The sequence below is a fragment of the Cebus imitator genome, unplaced genomic scaffold, assembly GCF_001604975.1.
Source record: "Cebus imitator isolate Cc_AM_T3 unplaced genomic scaffold, Cebus_imitator-1.0 Scaffold221, whole genome shotgun sequence".
Lineage (NCBI taxonomy): Eukaryota > Metazoa > Chordata > Mammalia > Primates > Cebidae > Cebus > Cebus imitator.
In genome coordinates, this window is record NW_016107536.1 from 703,676 (window position 1) to 724,295 (window position 20,620).

General features: G+C 54.3%; 1 protein-coding gene across 3 annotated transcripts in view; it reads right to left on the bottom strand.

The window, feature by feature from the left end:
• Window positions 1-20,620, bottom strand: part of PEBP4 (phosphatidylethanolamine binding protein 4) — a 276,754-nt gene continuing 256,134 nt past the window's right edge. For all 3 annotated transcript variants that reach the window (XM_037746123.1, XM_037746122.1, XM_017549727.2), the window contains exons 5-7: window positions 13,577-13,622; window positions 11,246-11,359; window positions 1-266 (exon numbers count right to left, since the gene is read on the bottom strand). In XM_037746123.1, coding sequence (XP_037602051.1) covers window positions 112-266; window positions 11,246-11,359; window positions 13,577-13,622 — 315 coding nt within the window. In that variant the 3' untranslated portion in view covers window positions 1-111. The remainder of the gene's footprint in view (window positions 267-11,245; window positions 11,360-13,576; window positions 13,623-20,620) is intronic.

Below are 20,620 nucleotides of genomic sequence, written 5' to 3' on the forward strand. Positions count from 1 at the left end.
CCCTGGATGATTTTTTTTTAATTTGGAAGAGAAGGGTTTCCGTACCCACACTGTCGGTGGTGGGCAGTGTGACACGCACCTGGACAGCGAAGCGTGCCGTTTAGCAGGCAGCTACCCCCGCTTGCGTTTGTGCTTAGGCTCGCTGGCCCCTCCTCTGGGAGCCTGGAGGGTTGACGAGTCCTGGTAGTTCTGGGTCATGAACTGGCTGCTTGCTTCAGGTTCACCCAGGCGGAAGCGGTTCAGAAATCTGTCCATTTTCCAAGAGCCTGGAAGGACAAACAGACCACAGGGAGGCAGGGAGAGGGAGTCACGGACTCGAAAGCTGGCAGCGGCCTGAGAGGGAGACCGGTTTAGGGGAGGAGAGGCAGCAGGTGACATGATGGCCATGTGGCATAGTGGCTGGGGGAGCTTCTGGCTCCTGCCACAGAGGCAGCCCCTGCATGTCAGCAGAGCCTCTGAACAGCAGCAAAGCTGCCTGCTCCCCAGAGAACGGTGGGGACTGAGCCCAGACCGAGTCAAGGATGCCTGAGTTCCCTTCCCCAGCACCTCTGTTTCGCAAAACTCTGCGTTCTCACTCCTGGGCAGAAAGGAAGCCCAATCACGCGGGCTGCCCACTTCCTCCACTCACACCCTCTCCCTGCATGCTCTCCTGACCCCAAGATGGAGGCTTTACTGCTGCCTTCCTTCACACCTGCTCACCCCTGCTGCTGGGGCTGAGATTGGCGGAAGTATCTGTGCTGTTCTTTCAATCTTCTCCCTCAAACCCCAACCACCTCCTCCTCTCTGTCCCAGGACATGGCATGCACCAGAGTGCCTTCCCCGTGGCAAAGGCAGAGGAGCAGAACCTGGACCCTGGTGGCAGAGCTGGGCCTGCAGAAACCCAGACAGTGCCCAGGTCAGAGGGGCTCCTTTTCAGGGGGAGAAAGCACAAGTGTGTACAGGGGGGCACGAGGTACATCTCCCTGGAGCGAGTGTGAACAGGCCTTGTGGCAAGGTGCGGAGGGCACAGCCCGGGGTGTGGAGTGAGGCTGAGGGAAGTGGTCAGAGGCACATTCCCACATTCCTGTTTTCCAAACCCTGGGTGTCAGGCACCCTGGGCAGATGCTTGCCAGGAAAAGGCAGGATGTAGTTCAATTTGAATCTCAGATAAACAGCAAATCGTTTGTTGCTGTGAGCGTGTCCCACATTCTGCACGGAGCATACTTGTACGGATTTTTTCTTTTCATTGTTTATCTGGAATTCAAATTTTACTGAATTTTATTTCAAATCCTACTTTTTTGTTGTTTTGTTTTTTTGCTGAATCCAGCAGCCTCCCTGGGCAGAGAGGGTGCTTGGGGAAGACCCTGTCCAGAGCAGAGCGAGGCAGTGTGGATATTAAGTGGATTAATGGAGACCAGTCATCTCCGATACCACAACAGAATAGGGCAGGGGGCTGGCATCCTAGATTTCCTCTCAGAGCCTCACCTGAGACACACGGGCCACCAACCCTCCCACCTACCTGTCTTATCGGCTAGCACCCGCCACCCTTTTCATAGCAATGAAGATATCAAGCCCACTGAAGCATCCTTTTCTCCCAGAGGCTGCTGGCATTGCAAATATGTTCTTAAGGAGAGGATAATTTTTAATCCAAAACCCAAAATAACAATAACAATAATGCAAATAATAATAATAGCAATAACACCTCAATTTCCGTGCTTCTTATGTGCTGATACTGCTCTAAGAGCTTGACTCGTAAATCACTTAATCCTCACACCAATCCTAAAAAGGGAGGACTGTTCCCATCCCCAGATCACAGATGGGATGACTGAGGTACAGATGGGTACTGGCAAGGAAGCTTCATAGGGGTAGGGAGGGAGGAAAGGCCTTTGCAGGCTCTCTCAAATCCTGTCTGACACAGTGGCTGCATGCTTAGATGGGGCTCAGAGGGGCTGGAAAACAAGGGGCTCCAGGAATTCTTTTGGAGAAAGGGTGGCCAAGATGCTGAGAAAGCCCCTCCCACTGGAGGTGTATTGACTGCAGCCGGGTTCTCCTAGGAGGCTCGTTGTCAGGTGACGAGTGTCCTTTCAGAGGGTCTGTGTGTGAGCCTCTGCACCCCAGGAGAGGAAAGGGATTTTGGTATTATGATCCTGGAAAAGAGTGTGTGCACACACGTGTGTGCATATGTACATATGCTGGTGTGTGTGTGTGCATGCTTGCCAGGGTAATAAGAACTTATGGGTGAACTGGTGTGTGGCAGGAACTGGGACCAGGGGCCTTCCCCACCATAATGCAGAAAGGAACCTGCATGGCAGGAAGGAAGCTGAAACCCTCACGAGGCTAGGGCAAGCTTCGGGGAAGAAATCCCCTGAGTCCAGAGCAAGGGCTGGCTCCTCTCGCTAGTTTGGAAGCCTCTGAGCCTGCGGTGCCCTGGGGGCCTCGTGGCTTCTTTCCAGCCCCAAGTCGACAGCCCTGTGATTCTCGGACTCCCCGGGCAGCTCCTGAAACCCAACCTCCCGCTGCCTCCTATCCTGACTCGGCTGCGACTCCTTACACCCCCCGTTTCCTGCCACAGAGGGCAAGTTCTAGAAGGCAGAGGGGGTGAGTCAGGCCTTTGGGGTGTGTGGGGAGAGCTGGGGAGCTAGGAAGCTGCGGCTTCCGTGGTCACGGCTCAGAGGAAAGCCCCTTCCTGAACGGCACCGCTGTCCCTGAGAGGCAGAGCGTCCGAGGCCAGGCAGGAAGAGGGCAGTGCTGCTGTCTCTTCAGACAGCAGCTGTCTGGATGCACCCAGGCCAGGCTTTTCCTGGGATGAGGGCAGGGGCAGTGCGGGCACTACAGAGGCCTCTGTGGTGGCAGGCCTTGGCTAAAGGGAGGAGGGAAGAGGAAGCTGTCTGATGCCTGTTTCACGAGCCAACTGCCCTGTGGCTGGGACACAGAGGCCTGGGCATCTCAGGACAGGGCTGCCACATGAGATGTACGCGTTGATCCCTGCACAGCCGTAGGGGGTGCCATCCTCAACCTGCATAGCCAGACCCAGTGGCCCTGCGTACAGCCCATTCTCCCACTTGCTGGTCGGTCCTGATAGGAAAGATGTTAGCAGCAAGAGATGTCAGATACCAGTGATGTTCCAGACGGGGCCAAGCGGGGAGCCGGATAACCTTATCTAAAGCCACCGGGGTGTCTAGGCCACAACTGTGTGCCTGGCCTCCTACTAGACTCCAGCGGGGAATGATGTCCCCTGTCTTCAGCAGCTGGGGAAGGGGCTCCTCCTCAGAGTTTTAGTCCTAGGAACTGTGATGATGGCAGGAATGTTTGGCAACGGCCCTGGGACAGGTCTTCACAGTCACTCTCTCTACCCCTAGCTTCCCCCATCCCTGGGCTGGCTTTCTGCTGTTTGGGAGCGGTTTGTCTCATGCATCTGGATGGCTCCATTGGGCTTGTTAGGGCTAAGCATGCATCTGAGGAACTGAGAGGTGCCCCGCCGAGTCCAGCCAACCCCAACCCCCTTGCAGGAATTGGTAGAACGGGGAGGTCTGCTCCCTTGCTAGAAGTGCAAGCTCTTAGGTGAGGTCAGACCCCAGGTTCAGGACCCCTTTAGCACTGGCAGCCATCCCCCGGTCTGTTGCCAGGCATAGGGTCAGTGGAGCTGCCTTATTTCACCTCCTGCCCTCGGTGAGTGTCTAATGTAATACAAGTCATACTGAACTAATCACAATCTGGTTCTTCGAAGGGGGGCTTTGGCCAGCAGTAGAACTTTGTAGTCTGGGTCCCTGGCAGAAAAGGTCTCCAGCCCGAGTGACACCCCTGGCTTCCCTTCAGTAGACCCCTTCTTTTCTAATTTGGGGACAGGGTCTTGTTATTTTGCCCAGGCTGGGGTGCAGTGGCATGACCACTGCTCACTACAGCCTTGACCTCCCAGGCTCAGGTGATTGATTCTCTCGCCTCAGCCTCCTGAGTAGCTGGAACCACAGTTTTGTGCTACTGCACCTGGCTAATTAAAAAAATATATTTGTAGAGACAAGGCCTCCCTGTGTTGCCCAGGTTGGTCTTGAACTCCTGACCAAGTGATCCTCCTGTCTGGGATTCCCAAAGTGCTGGGATTACAGGTATGAGCCACTGCACCTGGCCAGGCCCACTCTTAAGACTTCCCAGCAGTAGAGGATAACACTTCCTGGGTGACCGTACTGTAGCCAAGGGACTGACCTGTCACTTGGTCCGCAGTGGGTGCTAATGTATTTCCCTCTTAGCCTGGGAAGTGGGGTAGGGAGGCTGAGAGAGGGAGCTGTCCCCCCACCCCAGCTCCATTATCCCATGGGCCCCTATTCTGGTGAGCTGGAGAACAGGGAGTGGGTTGCTGAGTCCTTGAGGCTGGAGCTGTAGCAGCCTCTTGTCCCAAGGCAGTCTCGGCAAGGACAGGGGCCACTGGATCCGGCTTGGAACAGCCCTGTCCCTTCAGCTGGTGGCCCATATCTACCCAAGGCGAGCACCCTCTTCCCCAGCCTCCCTGCCTCTACCCTTACCCAAGGGCACCACTGCTTCTTGCTGGGGGACGGTGGCCCTGAAGAAAAAAGCAAAAACCCAACTCCAGCCTAATAACTGCCCCGCAGAGAGCCCAGCTCAGGTCTGTAATTTGTCTGGCTCGTCGCGGGACTGGCCGCATTGATAGAAGCGCTGATACCTTTCTGCCGAGATTAATGATGTCCTGGCGGTGGTAGGCGGGAGGCCTGAGCCTTTTATTTTTTGTGCCATTAAATGACATCCAGAGACTTCCACTCAGGACCTAAAAAGCCTCGTTCCATCACATCCAATTACTCTGGGAGGAGATTTGCTGAGTGGCTGGTCCTGCCGGCTCCAGAGGCTTTGGGGTAGTGGGGGGCACTTTGGGGTAATGGGGGGTACTTTGGGGTAGTGGGGGGCACTTTGACTTTGGCAGGAGAGGATGGGGATGCCAGGGGAGTTCGGGGACGCTGAGGGGTGACCTGCATCTCCTCTGGAGAGAGGACCGAGGAGGGCTGAAGAGGGGAAGCTGGTTCTCATTATCCAGCCAGTGCATTCCCTAGGCCTCCTTCTCCCTTCTGCAGCTGGGGGTGGGGCAGGAAAGGGATCAGGAGGATGGGAGACTCCAAACTGCCAGTTTAGCCCCCAGTGATAAATTCCAATATTTGGTAGTGGTGACAGTTGACTGGGGTTTTGGGTAGCATCTGGGGGCTTCTCTGTGGTTTCCCCACGATGTGTTCAGTGTTGCTCGAGATGGCTGGCATCTGGCTGGACTGGGACCTGCTTCTTGAGGGGATCTGCCTGGGGCCCAAGGAGATTTCCGGCGGTTCCCAGCCTGGGCGCCTGTCTGAGTGTTGCCGGGGATGGCCCCAGCTGGGCGGCTACCAGGCCCCCAGTTCTACCCGCTTGGCCAGGTGGGTGGGGCCTTCCGAGGAGGAGCGCCTCCTGCCACAAGCCCACACAGTGATTGGGGCTGGACCCTGGGGGATGCTGGGGCTGGGCCAGGTGAACCACCACGGGAGGTCACGGGGGTGGGCTGTGTTTGTGTCTGTCTGTGTGTGCGCTGGTGGGAGGCAGTCTGAGGGCGGGGGCTTCTCTCCAGGCAGGGGCCCCTTTCCTCTCAGGCCTCTTCCCTCCATGCTTCCTGACACGATGTGTTGCTGTGCTCTGCTACCACGCTGGCGGATTTCCCCCTAGCCTCATCCCTCTGCGGCAATACCTCCTATCCTTGAAGCTGCATGGGGCTTTGCTGCTCTTGGCTCCAGGATACCCTTCATTCTCACCCACCGAGCCCTGCAGGCCTTCAGATGCCACGAGCAAGACTTCAGCCCCTGCGTGGCAAGTCCCTGCCCGTCTCTCCTCTCTGACCCCCGTGGGTGGGTGGCTCCACCTCTGAGCTGCTGAATTTGGGTGGCTGTGGTGCTGGCCAGGCTTGTGGCTGCCTGGCCCAGGACTCCTGTTTTGCAGTGAGAAAGTGTCCCCTCTGAAGGCCCCCGAGGCTGCCCAGGAGGTGGTGACCTGAGCCTCTCTTGCCCGTTAGTTCCCAGCCCGTTGGCACCATCCTTGGCTCTTGGCCTTGGAGTGGCTTCTGGAGCAAGAGGTGGCATGTCCTCTGGTGGGGCAGAGAGGGGATTTCCCCTGCTAGCTTGCAAGAGGAGTGTGAGACTGGCTTGTGACACCTCTGGGTGAGGTGGCTGAGGTGTGGTGTGGCACAGACCACAGGTCCCCAGGAGTCTGAGGCTCGGCCACAGCCAGGGAAAGGGCGTGTGCATGGCCCATTCTGGGCAGCTGCTGCTGGCCAAGGAGGCCCGGGACAGCAGGATGCAATTGTGCCCTGTCTGTACCCCCGCTGGAGCCCATACGTCTAGTGGTCTGGGTCAGGAGAGCAGGGATGTAGGCAAGGTGGTGGCAGGTGCAAAGAGCCCTTCCTGGGAAGTCAGGAATGGCTGTTAACTGTGGGTGCCCTCGGTCAATCATGCCACTCACTGTTCCAGGCTTCGCTTTCCTCATTTGTCCTGGGGTAGGTGGAATGGCCACTGTCCTGCCCCCTTGACATCATTGGCAAGAGGAAGGCCAGGGAGGGGAAGGGCGGCTGGTGGAGAGGCTGGTGGATAGGGAGCCCCATCTGCCCTGGGTTGCCACAGGGAGGATGTGGATCAGTGCAGAGACTGTCACTTGTGGGCACGGTGCTCACAGGGGTGGCAGCCTTCTCCGGTGCTGAGGGGAGCTGACCCGTGTTTGTAAACATGGGGATGTGAGAACGCGCAGAACCATGTGTGTGAATGGCTTGTGGATGTGCATACGTGGGTGTGTCCCACACACAGACACACTAATTGACAGGAAGCCCACAGTGGGCTGGGCACAGGGAGGTGGGAGAAGGGAAGGAAGACTGAGGTGAGGACTTCTCTCAAGGAATACTCATAGTCTCATGGTGGAAGGGAGGGCCACCCGCTGCAAGCGGAAAGTGATTTAGGAACACAAAAGAGATCAAAGCCAACGTCTGGGGAGGCACAACAAACGCTGTGTGAGTGGAGAAGACAATAGAGACTAGAGAAGCCAACAGCAGGTGGGGAAGGCCTGGCTTAGCGGAACAGCCCTGTCGGGTTGTTCTAGACGGCATGGTGGAGGGCCAGCGGCCGGGACTGGTGCTTGGAAGGTGGACAAAGCATTGCAGGTTTGGGAAGGGGAGAGTGAGGTGCCCAGGTGGGCAGTGGTGGGCAGGACGTGAGCAAAGAAGTGGTTCAGGGGTGTTCTGGCAGTATCCCACACGGAGGGGCAACTGTACGGGGTGCAAATGAAAGCTACCTGGGAGGGAAGATGTCCCCCTCAGAGGGGAGTTCACTTGGAATCAGAGGGAGAAGGCCCAGCGTATCACAGGCCTGAGATAATGCCGCCTGCAAATCTGGAAAGGCAAAGTGTGGCCTTTGGGACAAGTGTCGCACAGCTGCCCTGTGATGTCAGGCCAGACAGCCCTTGTCAGAGCCACCACTTAAGACTATTTAGGTTTCAGGGGTCTCCCTGCTCCTCCTGCACTGGGGACCAGTTATGCTCGTGCTGTTTGAATATCTCCCCTGACTCAGCGAGCACCACCTATCCACAGAGCTACACCAGGGTGACTTCACACATGCATGACAGCAGGGACACCATCACATGGTGACTTCTCACAGCACCTGAAACAGCGCCTTGCACAAACTAGGCATCTGGCATTGGCTGAGTGAATGCAGAGGGCATTACTGAGTTATGCCAAGCGTGGTTCAGAAAGTGGCCAGAGCGGAAGGAGGTGTGAACGGTAGGAGGAGGGGTGGCAGGGCAGGGTTTCATCAGCTAGAAGCGGGTAGCTCTTAGCCCCTCCAGGGCTCTTGCTGTGTTCCTGACCTCCTGGTATCTGATGGAAGACTTCTATTAGGAAATGTCGGGGCTGGACGGCAAGAGTCGAGACTCATCAGCTGGTCCCATTTATCGGGCAGAACAGGGAGGTGAGGAGAGCTGGGGAAGCTGGGAGCAAATCAATTTCAGGTCATTCAATTGCAGATCAGCTAGTCCAATCCCTTATCTTGATGAGGTCGACACCGAGGCCCAGGGATGGGAGGTCGCTCGGCCAAGGTCACACAGTCAGAGTTGGGACTTCAAGATCTCCTCCTTTGCTGACCACATGTACATTGTCCTGTGGAATCCTGGGGAGAATTCTGAACAATACCATCCCCGCACCTGTCTACATAGTCATGGCCGGCTCTATTAGAATCACCGCAAGCCCCCTTCTCCACCCTAAGCCTGTCATTCACCCGCAAGATCCAGGGAGGGAAGAGGCCTGAACAGGATGGGGTTCGGTGGCCCGTCTGCCATAGCTGCTCCTCTACCTGGCTTCTGTAGGGTGACTTTTCCCCTCGAGTCTGTAGAAGCTGTTCCTGCCTGTTCACGCAGGGGACACAAGCAGCTGGTTAAACCACACTGCTTCCCCAACCCCTGACACCCCGCTTCCTCCACGGACTCCCTCCCATGGAGAGAAATCTAGATCAAGGCAAGTCCTGGGGCCTGTGTTCACTGGCAGGACCCCAAGCTCTGGCCTTCTGAGCACCAGTCCAGCCCTGGGCTCCATGAGTCCCCAGGCACTGTCCAGGTGCTTCAGAGAGCACCAGGCCCTCAGCGTTTCAATGTTGTGCAAGGACCTGGGGTTTCTGCTTTTGCGATTGCCCCAGGTTCATCCACACCTCACTGCCTCATGTCTCGACTCCTCTGGTGGTGTCCTGTCCTCTCTCGTTCGGGTCACTTCTGCCTGCCCCTCCAAGTTCATCATCTCCAAAGAGTGACTTCTGAGTGTTGCTTCTCTGGTGAATAATCTCTAATGACTTCCCGGAGTTAACCCAAAAAAGCCACTCCTCTGCCAGACTTTTGAGAACCCTCTTTTTCTCCTTCCTTCCCCTCCATTTTCTCACTTAAAAAATAATCTGCATCCGTGGTTTCTCCAGCCCAGAGCTCCTCTTCCTTTACTCAGGGATTCAGATCTCCTCCTTCTCTAGGGCCCAGCCCTGCTCCAACCTCCTCCCTGTGGCCTCGGGGCCGTAGAAATTTGTAGAACACTTGGAGCCAACCCCTCATTTTCTAGATGAGGAAACCGAGGCCTAGCGAGGTTCATTGATTGACCTCAAAGAGAAATCACTAGCTAGAGAGAGGAGAGTCCAGATTACCTCACTCTATAATAAAACACCTTTGTACCCTCTCCGGCCGGAGAGGGTACAGTGTTCTGGAGGGAAGAAGATGACAGGAAGGGAAGAGCTCTGTCCCTGCGTCCACAGATCTCCAACTGTCTTTACAGTTAGAATCACGCAATTAAGTGTTTAATTACAACCTGCTCTGCATTGTTGTTTAATTGTTTCCAAAGTAGACTGTAAGCCGCTTGAGGGCAGGGAAAATTCCTGGTGCCCTTGACTGTGTCTTCTCTGAAGTTCCCAGCACAGTGCTGGGCACATGGAAGGCATCACGTGGCAGGATTGGGACCGTGGCTGGGGCTTTCTTCTGGGAGGGCCATTTTCAACTCCATCCAGATGCAAGTCCAGTTCCTAAGTTCCCCATGGATGAACGGTGGGTCAAGGCGTTGGGTGGAGAAGTATACAAGACTAAACAATGGGTTTCAGGCCCAGCGCATGCCTTTCTCCTTCCTTGCTTGATCATCAACATCCTGGGAGGGTGGGTCAGGCTTTGGCTCGTCCCTCAGGCCACTGTGTTTTCTGGAGGACAGGCGGCGGTCAAGCCTCAGGATCCCCCAGTGTGCAGAGTAGGGAAGCATCTTTGCATCTGCAGCTCTCTTCTACCCTTTCCGTCCCTCCTCATGGCATCTCCTGATGCCCTGTCCTTCTCTCCATCCTGTCTTCAGAAAGCACTTGCCCCCGCGAGAGGCTGCAGTCCTGGGCATAGGCATGGTGACCCCGGAGTCTTACAGTGGGGCTCAGAGGCATTGCCTCATTTTATGAGAACCCCACGGGTGGGGGAATGTCAGAGGCTGAGGCATAGACCAGTAGACCAGTACCCAGGGTGCCAGAGACATTTTTTCTTGGTCTGGGCAAGATACATATTTTGTTTCCTTCTCTCTGCATCTAAACTTAAAAGTGTGTCTTTGGCAAAGCCGTTTAAACAGATTTGCAGATTGGCAAGGCACTGAGGGCACCTGGGGAAGGTTCACCTGTGGAAAGTTTGCACCAACTCCCCTGCCAGGGTGACCTAGAGCCTTCTGTGATTGGTGGGCCCTGCTTGGCACATCTGAAGGGCCCCGTCGCTCAACCTGTGCCTTTCTAAGCTCCGTGTTCCTCTCCTCTGGGGCCTCGGGCATCCTGGCTGTAGCAATACCTGTGCCGGCTTCCCAGTGGGTGGATGTTTGGCCAAGGTCACTGGGTGAGAGGAAACGGCTGACGACACCCACCTACCCACTCGCCTTCCTGCCAGCCCGGGGGACGTGCTCCTTGCACTCTCAGATGGCATTTGTGCAGCCTCTATTGTCCTCCTTTTCCTAACATTGGAGAGGTGATATAGTGCATAGGGGTGGCTTTATTTCCCGTTTGCTGGAAGAGAAGTCTAAGGCTCAGATGGCGGGTGGGGGAGTCGGGGGCACGGCTCACACGGGTTCAGGTGAGTCACTGCGCATGTTGCAGGGACCAAGTAGCCACGGCTCCTGCTCCCTGGCGCTGGTGGTGGGAGGACCGAGGCCAGGTAGGCGGGATTTGCCATTAGGAGGCTACAGGAGTTGGTCTGCTCCAGAGGCCAAGGAGGGCTACTCAGAGAAGCTAGTGGAGGGGGGATGGTGGGGGACATCTGCACCCCATCACTGAGATGGCATAGCCGACCCAATAATTAGCAAACTGTGAGGATAGACCGGCAGGGTGGCATTCCAGGGCCCTCTTGCCCAGATCAGACTCAATTACAGAGTACAATGACTTGCCAAAGTTCTGGGGCAGCTGCCTGTACATGCCATGCAAAGTTTCAGGGTACTCTTCTCCCTGGCTCCAGTCACCACCTTTGAGACTCTGCCTTACATACCAACCCACCCAGCTAGAGCCTCCACATTGGTCTGCAGGACTTACTTCTCAAGGGAGACCACATCTGATGCCAGCATGTTTAGGGCACTCATTCCAATTGGCTCCCAAGAAACACCAGCCTTTGACCCCAGTTCCCAAGGCTCATGAATGGGGGTCAAGGTCCCAATTTCCCCATAAATGCATGAAGCATAAGTTCCACCCCAGAATTCACCCTGGTGGTGGCTGGAAGGATCAGAAGGTCTTACCTCGAGTTTTGTTTTCCTTGGGAAGGAGAGAGATGACTTTTCCTTCCTGAAGGTAGACGAAGAACTGGTAGCGATGGAAGCCACTGTGTGCTGGTGGGGAGGGAGGCTGGTAGGCTACAGGCAGAAGAAGGAGAGAGGTGGGCATCACATCCCACAATACCCAGTGCAGAGCTCTCTCCCTTCCCATGGTCCTACTGACCTCCCTGGGGTCCCAGATCAAAGCTCACCTGTGCAAACCATTAGGATTTGTATTTGATGGGATCTCACCTTCAGTGTCTTCATTTAAGAAGTACATGTATTGGTGAGGGTGACAGTGGGGGGAAGGTGGTCTGAGAGGAAACACCCTGAGCTGGCTTGAAGGCCTCGGGTGCTGGCGTGGCTCCCAGGCCTTTATGGGCTAGTGGGTGTGGGCATTGTCCTGTTTTTGCTTTAGTCTATCCTGATGGACTTCCTGCCTCAAGAGAAGCCCATCTTCCTCCGTGAGTGTGTTTGGCAGAGGATTTTTATTTATTTTTTCGGCATTTCCTTATGAACTCAATCCCCAAAGAAGCCAATTTCTTGGCTGCGTCTGGAGGATCTGGAAATGGTTATGAGGGTGGGTGGGACTGGGTTCAAAGGTTTGATCATGGGAGCTGTAGGAGCTGGGCGCTTGCGGCACCAGGGAGAAGGCCCCTCTCCCACTCCTTCCCTCTCCCTGAAGGAGGCTGGGCTTTCTTTTTTCTGGGGGAAACATGGGGTGGGCACATCTTTCATTCTTCCTCTAAGTCTATGCAAAGAGTCAAGGTCCTGCTGGCCTGGCCTGGGTCTTTCAAGGTGGGCCTCTTTCCCAGAGTACTTCACCCCTTCCCACTCCCCTTCCCTCCCTCCAGCTTCCTTTCCAAGCAGGAGAGCCAGGCTGGAGCCAAGAATCCTCCTGGGTGGGTGGGAAAGAAGCATTTGCAATGAGGATGTTGGTGGGAGGGAGTATGGGTCCTTTATGACCACCTCCCCTTCTTTCCTCTCCTGATCATTAAACAAAAGTATGACTTGCTGCTTGGAGCCATTGGAAGAGTCTCTCACTGTGTACTTCCGGCCACTGGTGGCCCCCAGCATGCCAACAGCTGGGGAATTCCTGACTATTCATCTTTCCCTGCATTTTTGGATCACAGATCAGATGTGTGTGTGTGTGTGTGTGTGTGTGTGTGTGCGCGCGCACGTGTGTAAACTCAGAATGAGAGCAGAGCTGGGTGTGCAGAGATCCATGTGAGCGTGTGTGTTTGGGGTCTCCACTCGGGGCGGGTGTGCACACATGAAGAGCCAGTGTGCAAACGCCCTGAGGCTGATTTGGAGGGCCTGTGAGTGTGTGCGTAAATGCAGGTTGACTAGCATTTTTTCCTAAACACCGCCAGTGCTGAGAAAGACTTCTGAGCACAGTGGGTGCCAGGGAGTCTCCTCGTGTGTGTGGGTATGGAGGGCAGATGGGACAAGTCAGTGTGGGTGAGGTGGGTGGGCATGTGGGCTGTGGGATGCACTCCACGGTGGGCACACTCCACACTGCCCAAAACTGGTGACGTTGGTTCTGTGCGGACAAGTTTGAAGTGAGAACTCACTGGTTCTGTGCAATGGGGAATTTATCCTCAAGGGAGACAGAGACTAACGCATCTCACTAGGGCTTTCCTGGAGAATCACCTCTTCAGAACCTCTAAAGGCGGAGGAGTGAGGCGTGGGGAGGAGGGGAAGTGGTTCACACATGCTAGGCCACTTCTCTGGGCCAGGTCCTGGGCTGTAAGCCTTCACTTATGACGTCTCCTCCACTTTCCCATTTCCTGGAGGCTCTGAGAGGTGAAGCCAGGCCAACAGTGAGTGGTGGTGCTGGGATCTGAAGCCAGGCCTGCTTGGTGCCCAAGCCCAAGCTGCTTCTTGGAACTGCAAGGTGAGGTCTGGTGCCCAGTCCTGTGCCAGAGGCTAGCTCGCAACCTGAGCATCCCTTTCAAGGTAGGTTGGGGGCGTCCTCCTGGGACAGGGATCTGAGAGAGGGGAGCTGGAGGGGAGATGGGGTGGACAGGGCTTACAAGCAGCCTCCAGTCAGATGGTCCCTGCACTGACGCTGGCTGCATTCCTTTCCAGCCGTACACACGGCGCAGGATGGTCTGTGCCTCACTATTATCTTCTTTAAAATGGGGACACTGGTGGCAGTGACCATAAAAGGCAGCTGTGGAGATGAAATCAGGGCATCCAAGAAAACTCTCAGGCTGGCGCTAGCATACGACAGAGCAGTGCCATGAAGTTTTCATTTCTGTGATTGTCACTGGTGCCCCGGCTGGGGGAAGGCGTCCCTAGGGTCTTACTCACCTGATAACTCCTGGCCCTGAATCTTCCCTTTCTTCAGGTCAGCGCCCTGAAAGAAGAGACAGACAGGGCGTGGGTTACACCTGGGGTGCACTTCAGGCCACGTGGGCTCTGCGGGGTTCCTTCTCTCTCTGAGGGAGGAGGGTGGGAGAGGAGGAGGATGTATGGCTGCTTTTGGGAGACAGGGCAGTGCGTGGGGTTTTGGAGTGGGATCTCAGGGGATCCAGGGAGAGAGGACAGACACAGGTGTTGCTGAGGGTGGCCTGGAGGCAGATGGACACTTTCCCTCTAGAGAGGCCCTGTAGGACACTTCCCAAAGGGCTGTCACACAATCCCCTCGGTGCCTGAGACTGGGCGCTGGACATCACCTGCAGGGTCTGGTCAGATCTAAGGGAGGCGCTTCCATCTACGGTTCTCTGGATCTTGCTGAGGAGCCCATCCTCTCTGGAGGGAGGATCCCACTCCCTTTGGAGCCTTTAGAATATCAGGCAATGGACTCTGAGCAACCAGTGGGGGAAGGGAAGGCAGGAGGAGGCTACACTGCCTGATGCTGCGGCAGCTTCTCCCCAGCTTCAGTTAACTCAGCCCACAACCCTGGGGCAGTGTCTTTGGTCACTGGGACAGCCTCAGTTTCCCTCCTCTCTTTCCCTCCCTCCTCCCTTCTGCTTGGTGTTTGTGGGATAATGAGGTGACCCTGGGGGTGGGTGCTAATTACTGTTTGTGCAGGATTGGGAGATGCTCAGATGAAAGAGACTGGAGCTGGGCCCCTGGGTCTGTGCCATGGCTCAGGGCCCCCAGGCCATGCCAGGCAGCCCTGCGGCCCCTAGGTGTGGGGTTTTATAGCCTTAATGAAGGTGATTAGCGTGGCTCTTAATTGAGTCTGCCGACACCTAACTGTGCCCTGGCTACCTTTTCACCAAGCCTAGAAGAGAGGCTCATGGGATGCTGGGAGGATGGGGAGAGGTGGGAGGCCCTGTTGATGTGGGGGCAGGTGAGATCCAACCCCCTAGCCTGAGGTTTACCTTTTATAGAACTAAAGTCCTACTCGCCCAGTCCAGAACCCACTAGATCTCCTTCCCTTCAGACTGCAGCTTGTCTGTTACTGTCCACACTTGGGGCCTTTTGGTCAGATATCCCTCTCCCAAGGCTGGTTTCTATAGACTTAGTTCCCATTTGGTTGGAAGAAGGGGCAGGAGACTGTGGAAGAATAGACCTTTCCACCACAAGCCCCTTGCTCTTTTTCTTCTTCACCTGAGGCAGGTGAGATAGATTCCTCCCTCCCTCCCTCCCTCCTTGCTTCTTTCCTATCTTCCTTTCTTAATTTTTGGATTCTTGCTCTGTCACCCAGGCTGGAGTGCAGTGGCATGATCTCAGCTCACGGCAACCTCCGCCTCCCGGGTTGAAGCGATTCTCCTACCTCAGCCTCCTTGGTAGCTGGGATTATAGGTGCCCACCACAACACCTGGCTAATTTTTGTATTTTTAGTAGAGATGGGATTTCATCTGTTGGTCAGGCTGGTCTTGAACTCCTGACCTCAGGTGGTCAACCCGCCTCAGTCTCCCAAAGTGCTGGGATTATAGGCGTGAGCCACCGTGCCTGGCTGTGGTCTCTTTCCTTGAACCTCCTTCCATTCTCCCTCATCCTGTTGTTTTCTGCTCAGGAGAATCTGGGTAGCTTTCCATGTCAGTCCCACCCGTACGGTGGTGTTCACTCCAGCTCTGCCTCGCTCCCCATTCAGCATAGTCCCCCGACTCCCAGCATTTTGGGCCTGGCATTATCCAGGCCCGGGTGCGACCAAGGGCTGTGGCCTGAGACAAGGATAAGGGGGTTGAGAATGGAAGCCCATCTCCTTGACACCCATCTGCTCCAGGAGAGGAGGGAAGGCCTTCACAGATGCCTAGCAGCCACTGTCCCTACAGAGCTCTTCTGCCACCCTAGCAAAATGGAGAGGTCTGGGACTAAGCTCAGGGAAGCCCCGCCCAGCCCAGTCTGCCCTGAGCTCCTCAGCCTTCCCTTACTCCTTTCCAAGTCAGTCCAGCCAGCGGTTTGTTTAAACAAAACAATAGCAACCTAAGCTGGCTGTTTTTTTTCAATTTCCCCCAGGCTTGTATCCCACCCAGAGTGAGGCCGGGAAGTGGGTAAGGGTGGGGGCCAGGGCTCATCAGGTCAGGGAGCTGGTATGTGTGGAGCTGGAGCGGGTAGAAAGGCTGATCTGGAGCCCTGATGGGTTGGGAAGGCTCTCTATCCCCACCCTTTCACCCTAGGGAGCTTTTCTGATCAATCGGGGCCAGCGTAGGCAAAGACTCTGCAAATCCTTACATTGGGTTCGCTCAGGCAAGCCACCGACCCTTCCTAGCCACCCAGCAGACCCTGTGCTTGACTGAGACACTGATGGCAAATGGACTGTTCAGGTCCCCCCTGGAGCTAATCCCATGGATGGGCGCTGGTTCTCACTGGCAGAAAGAATAGGGGAGGACTTGATGGCAGAGGGGCCCCCACACGGCATGGGGTCAGCAGCTGTGATTTGCTCGGATTGTCTTGAGAATTGCCTAAGCTCCCTTTGGCCATAAACCTTCCTTCATTGGTCAGTCCTGGAGGGGCTACAATTTCTACCATAGAATCAACACCTGTTAGGGGGCTTAGAAAACTAAATTCTAAAAAGTAAGAAAGTTGGGCTCCAGAGGGGGAAAATCCAAAACATTCAAAGGGTTTAGACCCCAAGTCCTTCGAGATCAGCTGACTCAAGTTCTCATGCCCTTTGACCTCAGTGCTGTCCTGTGCTCTTTCTGTGACATCGTGACAATTCCATCATTTCTATGGGAGGCATAATTTTCCGAAGACCATTATTAAAATATGGAGATATTCTGGAGGGCTGGGGCTGCAGTGAAAATGGGGACCTCCCACCTGATTTACAGCTCTTCTAAAATAGCTTCATGATGGCCAAGTGCAACGGGTCACACCTGTAATCTCAGCACTTTGGGAGGCTGAGGTGGGCGGATTGCTTGAGCCAAGGAGTTAAGACCAGCCTAGGCAACATAGCAAAATCTCATCTCTCTACAAAAAAATGCAAAAATTAGCTGGGCATGATGGCCCATGCCTGTGGTCTCAGCTACTTAGAAGACTGCGCTGGGAGGATCACCTGAGCCCAGGGAGCTGATCCTGAGCCATGACGGTGCCACTGCACTCCAGCCTGGAAGACAGAGTGAGACCCTGTCTCAAGTCACATACATGGATTAGAATGTCACTTCTAGTCTGCGATCACCCTAGAAAGCTGAAACTCTCCAGGGATGGATGAGATTCAAGGAAGTTTCAGGAGCTAAGAGGGAGAATTCTGTAGTTTTGACTACTGCTCAGGGCTGCTGGTCTGAGAAGAGACAGGCTTTGGAAGGAGACCCAGAAGGAGGCTGAAAGTTGAGCTTTCTCACCTTTCAGAATTTAGTTTCTGAAGGCCCCCACCAGGTGTTGATTCTATGGTAGAAATTTTACCTCCTCCAGGACTGACCAGTGAGGGGAGGTTTATGGCAAAACCTGCAGGGTCTGCTAAGAGCTCCCCCACACCGTGGGCCTCGTCACTGTGGCCTTGCTGCCTCCCCCAGCCCGGACTCCAGATGTGCTCTTGCCTCTTTAAGATGGGCTGAGCACAGAGACCACATCTCCTTTCCCTTCCTATAGCTAAGACAGGCTGACATTTTCAAAAGGAACATGTTTAAATGCTAAGGTTAAAAAAAACTAAAATATAGTTGACCCTTGACCAACATGCGTTTGATTTGTGTCCACCTGTAAACAGGATTTTTCAACAAAAGTCACGCTGAGTGTGCCCGCCTTTCCCACCTCCCCTTCCACCTCCGACACCTCTTCTGCCTCTGCCACCCCAAGAAAGCAAGACCAACCCCTCCTATTCCTCCTCCTCAGGCCACTCAATGTGAAGACGATGAGGATGAATATCTTCATGATGATCCATTTCTACTTCATGAATAGGAAATATATTTTCTCTTCTTTAGGATTTTCTTAATGGCATTTTCTTTTCTCTAGCTTACTTCATTGTAAGAGTAGAGTATAGAATACATGTAACATACAAAACATGTTAATTGATTGTTTACGTTATTGGCTTCCAGTCAACAGTAGGCTATTAGTAGTTAAATTTGGGGGGAGTCCAAAGTTATACTCGGATTTTTGACTTTGTTGGGGGTGGCACCCATACCCCCTCATTGTTTAAGGGTGTACTGTAATTATAGAAATTACAGGCAACAGACACATAGTTCAGTTTCGCATCCTCAAGAACGCTGAAAAGCCCAGGGTGGGTTTCTCAGGAGAGCACGCCAGGCACACCGAGCTATTTGTAGGATGCCTTGGAGGACATTCTGGGCCCTTCTAAGCATCTGGGACTGGAGGGCCTGGGGAAGGCAATTCTTTCTCATCAGCATCCTCTGGTGTTGGGGAGTCTGAGATACCCATGACTCCCCTAGTGAGGGAAGGGAGGAGGAGGTGAATTCCTTAGAAGGAGCCTCAAATGCTCAGGGTCTGAGAAGAATAGTAGTCATCGCATATTCTCACTTTGGACAAGGAGAACACATGGACACAGGGAGAGGAACAAGACACACACTGGGGTTGGTCAGGGATGGGAGAGGGAAGGAGAGCATCAGGATAGACAGCTAATGCATGTGGGACTTAATATCTAGGTGATGGGTAGATAGGTACAGCAAACCACCATGGCACACGTTTATGTATGTAAGAAACCTGCACATCCTGCACACGGACCCCAGAACTTAAATAAAATAAAAATTTAAAAAAATAAAAAAAAATAGTAGTCACTCCTTTTTCCTAGAAGCTGGCCACAGTTGTGTGTGTGTATGCACATGCGTGTGTGCATGTGCGTGTGTATATGTGCACGTGTGTGAGTGTAGGGTACCTGGTTTGTGCATGACTGCTTGGCACAGGACTAGGCGCAAGTTATTCTAATTGCAGAGAAGCAGCTGAACACTGCAGACACTTTGGAGGTACTTCTCGGTTCCTACAACAGGGCATTTCCTTTCCAGCTCTCTCCCACCTCAGAGCCCACCGCTTCTCTGGCAAGCTAGCCTGGAAGTGGCAGGCGAGATACTCAGGGAACGTTGTGGCTTAACTAAGAGTAATGGCAACCCCATTCTCAGTCCGGGATGATGCAGTTTATCTGCCCAGACTTGTCCCGTCTGGGTCAGGTAAAGAGCGTGGTTCTGGAAGCCAGGGGTCTATCCCCACCACTAGTACCTTGTATTTTTAACAGGCTTTCAGCGCTTATCCTCCAGGCAACCATCCAACTGATCTCACAACATCTCATGCAGGGGAAGGGCAGATATCTTTAGCCCCATTGGACTGGAGAGAAACGACAGAAGCTTCAGCTCCTCAAGGCCAGGGACTATAATCTACCCATCTTTGTGACCATGAGATGCTCTGCACACAGTGGGTCTAGTCCATGGGTGCCCTGGCCCAGTGTCCAGCCCTTGCAACTTCAGTCATCCCTGCTTAACAAACGCTATCCTTTGGGTGTCCCCACAGGGACAGAGAGCTGCATTTTCTGCAGCCTTTCATAGACTTGAGGGTCCAGCGACACCCCTCCCTCACCTGGGGACCCCCTTAGGTAAAGGCTCTTTGGCTGGATTTGGTGTGTGAGGGCCAGCGTGTGGGGAAGGGGTCTGGCTCACTGCTGGTCCCAGCAGGGATGCTAGCCCAGCTTCCTCATTCAATTATCTGTAGGCAACGGCCCACTCACCTGGGTGTTTGTGAAGGCCCCAGAGACTCAGGCTAGAGGTCCCTCAGAGCAAAGGGTCAGTCCCACATATCCTCCAGCGAGGGAGATGATTTAATCTCTTTACCCACATCTTCCCATTTGCACAGGAAGATTCAATCTTCTCCTGCCTGGGCGCAAACTCCCATCAGAGTGGTAAGTTTCACTTTTTGATCTCTGGGTGAAAGGTGAAGGTGGTGATGGGGGGATGGGGGAGGGTGGGGATGGGAGGACACACATCAGAACAATCCCTAACCTGAAAGGTGAGGTGTAGAAAGGTGTCATGGAGATAAGGGAGAGTGGAGGGAGAATTAGCAAAACAGAGCACTTGGGGGCGGGGAGGAAGAAATGAGAAAAAAAGGGAAAATGGAAACAGAATTCCAAGCTCCCCAACACTGGCACCAAACAAGAAAGCTCCTTGCTGTTTTGCACAGCTGCCTGCAGGCTGCCAAGTGGCAAAGGATCCAGGAAAAGGCAAAGGACTGGAAAGCACTACCCAGCAATCTGTGTATTCTGCAATTAACAAAGGGTAAGTGAGCGGAAGGCACTGACAACTCCCAGGCTCTGAGGTCCCCAGGGGCTGCCTAACGCCAGCCTGGAGAAGACCCAGCTCCAGAGACTGCTGCCTGCTGCCAGGGAGAGGCTTCCAGTCAATTAACCCTACAGCCTGCTCTTTTGCCCTAGGGCTGGGGAGAGGAGGGATGGCCACTGAGGTGGGTGGAATGAAGCTCGTGGGAAGTGGAAGAAGGAGGCGCAGATCTGAGCTCTCCTGGAAGCTGAGTACTTCTAGACTCCAGAGTGTGCGATGGCCAGTTATTTTGTGCACCAGTTTCCCTCCAGAAATGTTTGTAACAAAGACCTGATGGGCCTTTTCCTGGCACCTGCATGGGCAGTGGGGATAGCTTGGTGAATATCATCTTAAAAGATGCCAATGGGTACATGGCAGATCCTGGTATCTTGGCACAGACTGGCAATGGGACTCCTGGGTTTTGGTTCCTGGTTTTCTTTCAAATCTGGAATTGGCTGCTTCTCTGGATCTCCAGATGCCAAAGTGGGGTGGATGTTATTGAAAGCAGGCTAGATTTTGAGGCCTTGAAGGATGTGTAGGAGCTTTTCAGTTCTCCAGTGGACAAGATAAGGGAAGGGCAGCTTAAGCTGAGAAAGCTGCCTAAGCCACGTGTCAATATGTAGTTGAGGGAGAATGATTTGCTTCTTGGAGAAGGGAGTTTATCCAGGATGGGAGGAACTTCACCCAGAGTGTCACCATCCTCCATGACACTGGG